The sequence below is a fragment of the Manacus candei genome, unplaced genomic scaffold (genome assembly GCF_025592945.1).
Source record: "Manacus candei isolate 608988 ecotype Guabito, Panama unplaced genomic scaffold, ASM2559294v1 h1tg000057l, whole genome shotgun sequence".
NCBI classification, from domain to species: domain Eukaryota; kingdom Metazoa; phylum Chordata; class Aves; order Passeriformes; family Pipridae; genus Manacus; species Manacus candei.
Window position 1 is genome coordinate 1897105 of NW_026138105.1, and position 8681 is coordinate 1905785.

An 8681-nucleotide genomic window follows, 5' to 3' on the forward strand; every position below is an offset into this window, starting at 1 on the left:
TCCCAAAGTGGTTTCCCAGGCTGTGGGTGGGTGGTGATGGTCATGGGGGTTTGATGAATTGTCTGACACTGGCACAGAGCTGTACCTTTGTCTGCTTGTGATCACCATCAGCAAGATACTGAAGTCCTTTTTTTTGGTTGTGGGTTGTTTGTTTTGTTTTTTGTAGGGGGGATGTTTTTTCTGTCTCCTTTCCTGTTTTTAGCTGACTTTGTCCAGGGATGCTCTCTGCTTCCAGTGACTGTGGGTGCCTTGGGTGGCTCCACACTGCTCCTCACTCCTGTCAATCCCTAACCTGTGGGCAGCTTCTGCTTCTGCTTTGCTGTTTTTCTTTCCTTCCAACTGGCATTACAAACCCTAAAACAGGGCCACAGATGTCCAAGAACACACCAGCCTTTCACAGCCTCCATCAGCAGTGATGGAGAGCTTCCCTGAGCACAGACCCTGCTGTGGCCAACACCTGTGCAATTGAATCCAGCCTGGAGCAGAGGCTGGAGCAGCTGTGGCCTGCTTGTGGATGGCTGGGTACTGCAAGGCAGTGCTATGTAGCCTGTAGGTAGGATGATCCCTGGCCTGACCTGCCCAGAGAGCGGACACCTACATGTATAGCCAACTTTACCTTCTGCTCATTTCAGTACAGCTGTTCCTCAGTTTTCTCTGGTCTCTGTGGCTTTTGAGAAGAAGGGAAAAGAAATCCCACTCAGGAGAGGGCAAAGAGACTACAAAGGAGCCCTTTTCCCCCTTTTTCAGGTCATTGGGTAGTTGGGGAGGGAGAAACGAGGTGCTCTCCTGGTGTTCCCTGAGAGCTGGCTCTGGTTCCAGTGTGGCTGTAGCTGGTGCCCCGTGAACCTCTGCTGTGCTCCAGCACTGCTTGGAATGGTTGAGGCCTCAGACTGATCTCCAAAGGCAGATGCTCTCCATAAACCCGGGGTGGGTGGATCATTGTGCCCTCACCTGTTGGTTCCTGCTTTTCTCCCACCAGCAGGATTTGGTCTTGACCTGCTGTTTGGCTTCACTGTGCCAAACAAGTCAATTAATTGTACAAAGTGTTCATTAAAGGAGAGCACGGCTGCGTGTCCTGCTGAGTGACAAGAAATGCTTTCCTGGAGCACTTCTAGGGCAAAAATTCATCCATGGATCTGTTGGTGCTACCACAAAGACTGCCCCAGAGGGTCACATCCTTCTCCGTGTCCTATGGACCTTTTTCCCAGAGCCATAATAAATTCTTTTTTGCCCTTTTCCTTATATTTCTCTTGGCTTGTTTGTCTTCCTGCCTACCATTTTTCTCATCACTGCAACATGTTGAACTCATTCCCTTCATCCTTGCCCTCCTGTTTCTCCCCATTTGTTTTTCTGGGGAGATGCTTTTCTGTACAGTCCATACCTTCTGTTACTTGTGCTGGTGACTAATGTTGCTGACCAGAAACCTTCATCTTCTCCCTGGCTGTGTCCTGCTGCAGAGGCCTCTGTGAGGAACAAGAGAGGAGTGGCAGAGGGGAACTGGTCAGTGGATGATGAACATAAGGCTTTGTACGTCCTGCAGCACTGGGAAGAGATGCCAGGATATGGGTACAAGCTGGTACCAGAGCATGTGGAAATCCGGTCTTTGTACAACCCGGAGAACCCTGGGCTTGTGCAGGTGAGGTGTGTTTCTGTGCCCAGCCTAGATGTTGTTCTGGGGAAGGACCTTCTAAGCAGCCGGTTCCTTGCACCCTCTCTGGTCTCCTGTTGTCCTTCTGTCTCCTCATCATGGCATGAATCCTACACATTGCTCCTTCCTGAGTGGGTGACCAGAGCTGTGTCTGTGGATGGCTGGCCCTACTACGAAGTGACAACTTGGTTGTCCTTTGCTCAGATTGCCCCTCTGACCTCTCACAGTACTTCTGAACACCCTTTCCTCAAGGAACCTCTCTCCACTGATGTTGTGTTCACAGTGCTGGTACCCAGAGTCCTCCCTGTCTCCTCAGCTGTGCAGCACTGCTCTGGTGAGGATGCTGTGTGGGTACCAATAGACCTACTCTTCCTTCTGAGCCCTGCCACCATGTGATGGTGTCCCTGCCTCCTCCTCTGCATTGTCCCTTTTCACTGCTGTTTCGTGCCTATGCAAGTGCCTCGCTCTGAGCCCTTGGCTTCTCCCTGGGACACAACGTAACTGTGAGCTGGAGGAGAAACATCCATCCTCAGGTTTATGTAATGCAGTCATCTGAACTGCATTTTCATGCATTTTAATGTCCTGCACTGAACATCTCCTGTTTCCTCAGGTACTGGAGATCTGCACAAAGCAGAGCTCTGCAGTCGTGCTGGCTTTGATTGTCACTGGAAATGCATGTGGAGAGGGCAGAGTCAGACCTTTTTTAGTTTTCTTGGTTTTGCTTAAGCGTTACATCACCATTATTAAGACAGAGGGACGTGTTTGCCTCTCTGTGAAATGGATTCAGTGCTGGTGAAATGGTTTTTCTTGGGAGCAGAAATAATCAATTTTTGGTAGCTTTAATTTTTCCCCCGTCTAAAATCCAATCACCAGTCACTCTAAAATGCAGTGGCTTTCTGGTGAGGGCTTTCTGTGCAGGATCAAGTCCTTGCTCCTTGAAGAGCTGGAGGGTGGTCTGTCTTTTGAAGTCTCTCTGCTGTCTTCTCTCCTCAGGGCTCCTTGCACATGTGGATTGACATGTTTCCCAACGACGTCCCTGCACCGCCGCCCGTCAACATCAAGCCACGGCTACCTGTCAGGTAGTGCCTGTTTGGGTGGGGCTGGAGCTGCAGGGAGGGTCACTGTCCCTTGCCATGGCTGCTGGGGTGTGCCACGGGGCCCTGCCCAGGCTGAGGGGCTGTGCTAGCCTGGCATGCAGCCCTCCTCTCAGGATGGTCCCTTGAGCATGTCAGAGTGAGCCATAAGTGCTTGGAGCTGCACAAGGGTTTGGGAAGGGCAGGCTAATGTCTCTACAGCTGGACATGAATGTGATAGAAACCCAGGTCAGAGCTACTCATTGAGTCTATTCTGGCTGGTGGACAGATGTCCTCTGGGGACCTGGAGAAGTGAAGCTGAAGGAGGAAATCCACTCTTTTCAAGGATCTAATGGGGCTTTTGAGATGAAGGGTTGAGATTCTTCTCAGAGGTGCACCTGAAAGGACAAGAGATAATGGACACAAACTGCAGCAAGGGAAACTCCAACACTCCAACTGCATATAGGGAAAACATTTTCCCAATGAAGCTACCCTGCAATAGGGACAAAGTGACTCAGAGGTGTGCTGGGATATTCTTCCTTGGTGATATTAAAAACTCATGCAGACAAGGCCATGAGCAATTTGACTTAGTCTGAAGTTAGAGCAGGAGTTTGGAGCAGAGACTGCAGAGGTCCCTTCTTGCCCAAGCCTTTCTGTGCTCCTACGGCTTAGTAGTGCTGAGTGTGTTTCCCACTCACCAGGGATTTGCTTTGCAAAAGCTGCCTGTATTGATTGTGGGTGTCTGTCTTATTACAACTGTAGTGCCCAGGAAGGGGTCTATGCCTGTCAGTGAGACTGCTGGGCTATGCTTGACCAGAGGAGCCCTGGCAGGGAACCACAGTGCTAAGAAGGTTCACGTCCTGCTGCTCTGCCCTTGTGGGCTTGACCTGCCCTCCCAGGCACCGAGGACAAGAGCACGTGGCTCACTTATCTCTGTGTCCTTCCCACAGCTACGAGCTGCGTGTGATCATCTGGAACACGGACAATGTCATTCTTGATGATGTCAACCCAGTAACGGGAGAGACTTCCAGTGATATCTACGTGAAAAGGTCTGACAGGATCCAGGGAGAGGCCAGAACCCTCCCTGACCCACACCCTCACTGCCTTCTCTGAACCTCTGAACCTCCCTGCCTTGGCATGAGGTACTCACTCCAGTCCTCTGCTGTACCCCCAGAGACATTGATCCCGTGTTGCTCTGGTTTGATTCTTCAACCCTTCCTTTCTTGCTGTCCTCATGGAGTTCAGCCCTTCCATCCTTCTGCTCTGCCTTTGGGGCTGGCTGACAGAGGTAACTGAGTTTCTCCTGCAGCTGGATAAAGGGTCTTGACCACGACAAGCAGGAAACGGATGTCCACTTTAACTCCTTGACTGGGGAAGGCAATTTCAACTGGAGGTTCATCTTCCGCTTCAACTACCTCCCGACCGAGAAGGAGATCACCTACAAGAAAAAGGACTCTGTCTTCTCTGTGGAGGAGTCAGAGTTTCGGGAACCAGCTGTTCTGGTCCTCCAGGTCTGGGATTATGACAGGATTTCAGCCAATGACTTTCTAGGTATGGAGTGACCTGTCCCTCACCTTGCTGGAGTATTACAGTGTTTCCCTGGGGTTCTCTAAGAAGGGACACCAGGAACACCAGATCAAGCTTGTCACTCAGCAGTCACCTGGGCTAGTATCTCACATGTGAGCTATAGACAGAGCCTGGAGATACACACCTCTCCTACACAGACATGCTTGCATGCTTGTCCCAGGGCCTTGGGTCCTTATTCAGGGCCTGTCGCACCACAGGACTCCCAGATTCTGCTTCCTTAAAACCTTTCCAATAAACTTGCTCATTTTCCCTGCTCTTACTTAGATCTGCAGATCCCAAAGATTGGGCCAAGGAGCAGTTTTCCCAGGAGCTTATGCTACCAGCACAGGGATTGACAACCTTTGTGAGACTATTTCTGCTTGAGTTGCAGCACCCTGTCTCCAGGAGCTCGGAGCTTCCTGGATGCTCTGGTACTTCCCAGTAATCAGACCTGCTGAGCTGGGTGTGCAGCAAGGCCTGGTGTTGGATCATCACTGGCCTAGTGATGATTCCACCCACCCTGTGCTAACATAAGTGCTGCTGATTCTCTCCCACTTCCCCAAGTTTGTAGCATTCTGTTAAGTTGTCCCTTCTTCAAACTTTGACCTCCTATTAAAAAACAGCCCCTTTGCCCTACTCTCTCTTGGGCGAGTTAAAACTTTATTCTTCAAACTTCCATAGTGTATTTAAGGGGCTTTACCTCCATGAGGCACTTCCAGTGGTTCAATCATGCTCCTCAGACACTGAAGAAAGTGTTAGATAGCAATTCCAATGATTTCTGGCATGTACAATCTCAGGAACTTCTAGGCAGGAAGGGGCTTCTGCAGTGTTTATTGCAACCTCCTGCCCCAAGCAGGTAGCAGGTCGGGTTGCTCAGGGCATTGTCTGGGTGAGTTTTGAGTATCTCCAAGGCTGGAGGCCCCAGCACTCTTCTGGGACACTTTTCCTGGCTGCAGCATTCTTATAATTCTCTTTTTTTGTTACTTGCAGCACTTTGTGTCCATTGCCTTATGTAATTTCATTACTCACTTCTGAGAACAGTCCAGCTCCATCTGCTCTATAGCCTCCTTTAGGCTGTAGCAGCAAGATCTCCTCTTGTCCTCTCTTCTCTGGGCTGAACATACACATCTCTCACCCCTCCTCCTGTTGCACATAGTCCAGCCTTGGCTGTCTCAGCCACTGGGCTCTCTCTAGTTGGTTGATACCTTTCTTGTGTTGGGGGCCCAAAACTGGGTGCTATCTCACTGGAGCTGAGCAGAAAACACACACATCCCTTGGCTGCTTTTGCCAATACAGCCCAGGACATGATAGTGTTGATTTGGTGCATGGGCTCAGTGCCAAGCAGAACAGGAGCTCATTCCAGGCAGAGCAGGGACACAAGGCCGAACAAGGAATGAACTGAGGCTGTAGATGTAAGAACTGCAGATGAACTGCAGAGGTAAGACAAACTTGAAACCTTTAAAGCATTTCCCAGATTTTATAATTTTTAACTGACATTTGCAGGAATGAGAGAGGAAGATGAGCTTGGACGTGAGGAGACCAGGGTGGGACATGGTAAAGGAGTGAAAATAACTCACTCTAGCACATGCATACCAAGCTGGCTGCATCAGAGATGAGACAAGCCCTGGGGCTTCTGCCTCTTAGTCTCTAACTCTTGAGCTAGTCCTGTCTTATGCAAAGCTTCAGGTTCTCCATCTGTAAATGTGCTAGATCATTGCAGCAGCTGGGATCTACTTGAGGCTGAGGGAGTGTGGCGGAGACAGAAGGCAAAATATTGTGTGGGGCTGAGCTCAGGGTTTCACCATGAGGTCTTCTCTCCACTGTGCCTGCAGGCTCCATCGAGCTGAAGCTGCATGACATGGTGAGGGCAGCCAAGAGCTCTGAGCAGTGCACCATCAGGATGGCCAAGGAGAACGCAACACCTCGCTTCTCCATCTTCCGAAACAAGCGCATGAGGGGCTGGTGGCCCTTCATCAAACTCAAAGATCAAGAAGACGAGGAGAGAGAGGAGAGGGAGTGCAAGAAGAAGAAGAAAAAGAAGTGGAGCAGCTCAGTCAAACCAGAGGACATGGAATTCACAGACCCCAGTGGGAACAAGTACCTCCTGACAGTAAGTGTGGTGCTGGCACTGGTGGGCAGAGCCAGTGTTTGGCCTCTGCCTTGACATGGCAACCTGTCCTGCATGCACATCACCTACAGAGTGACCCACCTCGTGCAGAGGTGGAGACTTCTTCCATCTGCTACAAATCCAGCACTTGGTCTACCCAGAAATGCCAGCTGCCGTGGCATGCAGGAGTGTCCAACTTCATGTATTCCTCTGAGCTTCCCAAGGAGCAGTGCTCCTTAAGGGGTGCTATCACAGTTTAGGAATGGTATTCCTCAATTTAGTGTTCCCCCTGAAACGCCCCAGACCATGTGTCCATCCCCCCCTACTCCTGCTTGTGTGTCCCCAAGGGTGAGTTTTCTCAGTGCCACTGTGGGAGGCTGCAGACAGATCCAGGTAGCTGAGGAGTTCATTACAATACAGTTCCTTGGGTGCAAAACAGTTGTGTCTGACCAGGCCACAGTTTCCATGGGCTGTGAAGTAAGAGACTCTGTAGCTAATGAAGAAAAAAGCTCAGAGCATCTGTAAGTGGAAATGGGAGAAAAATACCCAGTTGTGGCAGGCTGTATGGTCAGCAGGCTGGGCTGTGAAGCAACAGAGGCAGATGTGGCTCAGACATGTTCCCTCTCCAGGGTAAGGTGGAAGCAGAGTTCCAGCTGCTGACTGTGGAGGAGGCTGAAAAAAGTCCTGTTGGTTTGGGCCGGAAAGAGCCTGAACCTCTGGAAAAGCCCAAGTGAGTATCTGTGTTATCACCTTTAGCATGGATGGACAGTGCTGTGTTCTCAGCAGCTGTTTGCAAGGAGACTGGGAGCATCTACTCAGGGAGCTGAGAGCAATCCCTGGGGCCCTGGGCAGTGTGGTCTGCAGGACTGGGACTGCCAGGGCTTCCAGGGCTCGAGTAGGTCCACGTGTTGCTGCAGCACCTGGCCCGGGGCTGATCTTGGGACAATACTCAAGGCAGCTGTGCCATAACATTGCTTGTGCAATGGGCAGCTCTGTCCATGTGAAGGGACCCCTTGGCCCTGTTGGTGCAGGACAGCTCTGCAGGGCTGTTCTGAGGAATCCATCCTGCTGCCCCCAGCATTTCCACAGGCACTGCAGCCCCCGAGGGGATGCTGCCTGGAAGCAGCAGGAAGAGCTGGTCATTCATGAGAGTAGCAGGACACCAAAGCAGAGGGGCCAGTGTGCTGCTCTGTGGATTGAGCTTGTGCTTATCTGTTCTTCCCTTCCTGTTCTAGCCGGCCAAAGACGTCTTTCAACTGGTTTGTGAATCCCATGAAGACCTTTGTGTTTTTTATCTGGAAACGGCACAAGAAATATATAATAGTGCTGTTCATTGTCACTGTTCTGACCATCTTCCTGGTTCTTTTGATCTACACCATGCCTGGATACATCAGCGAGAAGATCATCAATGGATAAATGCTCTCCAGCACAGGACTACTCAAAGACAAGAGTGATTGTGGCAGGAATTGAGATTGGACCAGAAAGTTTAATAAAACCCTGCAGGTTCAGAGGCAACCTTCAGGGTGAGAGACCTGCAGAAGCAGCCTTTTTCTGAGAGTCACATTTCATGCTACATACCCATGAGATGCAAAGGAACCAAGTGACCAACCTGCTATATTAGGCAAAAGACAGTTACAGCTTCGGGGGGAAAAAAATTATTCATTGTGGGACTGGAGCGGGAGGGTGGGAAAAGGGAATCTGCTGGACACAGACATAGCAGCTGAAACCGCTCTGACCATTGAGGGTGATTCTGGCAGAGATGGGGCCATGCAAAGCCATCCATGCCCTGGCTTGACAACACTTGGCATTTACCAGACCTCTGCCTGAAGAGTTCAAAACACAGTGTACAGGGGGAGAGTGGGTCTGGTGCGGGGTCCTGGTGGAGGTGGGACCTGAAAGACCTTTGAATGGAGCTCTGCAGGGAGAAGGATGACAGAGACAAGGTAGCCACAAGCTTCCTGCTGTGCCAAGAGCACAGGAACAACTCTTGGTGTTGGAGTTGGCTCTGGGTGTGGTAACACTCTCTAGGACATGGTCTTTCTGGTTGTAACTCCTTACAAACTGCTTAACAGCTTTTTCTGCGTGTCCTGTGTTGGAGTCAGGCTTGCTTCAACTTCATTTTGGGTCTTCATTTCCTCAGGAATAAAAGCTCCTTGGCTGCTCTCTCTGATGCTGTTTGTGTTTTGTAGCTGCTTTCTGGAGCTGGGGGACAAGCTGCTGCCTGCAGTCCTCAGTGCCCCTTCACCTCCCTCCTGGGTAGCACAGCAGCAAGGACGGCGCTGGGACA

At 50.8% G+C, this 8681-nt stretch overlaps 1 protein-coding gene across 1 annotated transcript in view; it reads left to right on the top strand.

The window, feature by feature from the left end:
- LOC127478201 (fer-1-like protein 4) overlaps positions 1 to 8558 on the top strand; it is a 36926-nt gene extending 28368 nt beyond the window's left edge. Inside the window, exons 39-45 of the mRNA XM_051803500.1 lie at positions 1458 to 1636; positions 2642 to 2727; positions 3672 to 3770; positions 4031 to 4272; positions 6120 to 6397; positions 7024 to 7124; positions 7630 to 8558. Coding sequence (XP_051659460.1) covers positions 1458 to 1636; positions 2642 to 2727; positions 3672 to 3770; positions 4031 to 4272; positions 6120 to 6397; positions 7024 to 7124; positions 7630 to 7810 — 1166 coding nt within the window. The 3' untranslated portion in view covers positions 7811 to 8558. The remainder of the gene's footprint in view (positions 1 to 1457; positions 1637 to 2641; positions 2728 to 3671; positions 3771 to 4030; positions 4273 to 6119; positions 6398 to 7023; positions 7125 to 7629) is intronic.
- Positions 8559 to 8681: the final 123 nt, after the last annotated feature.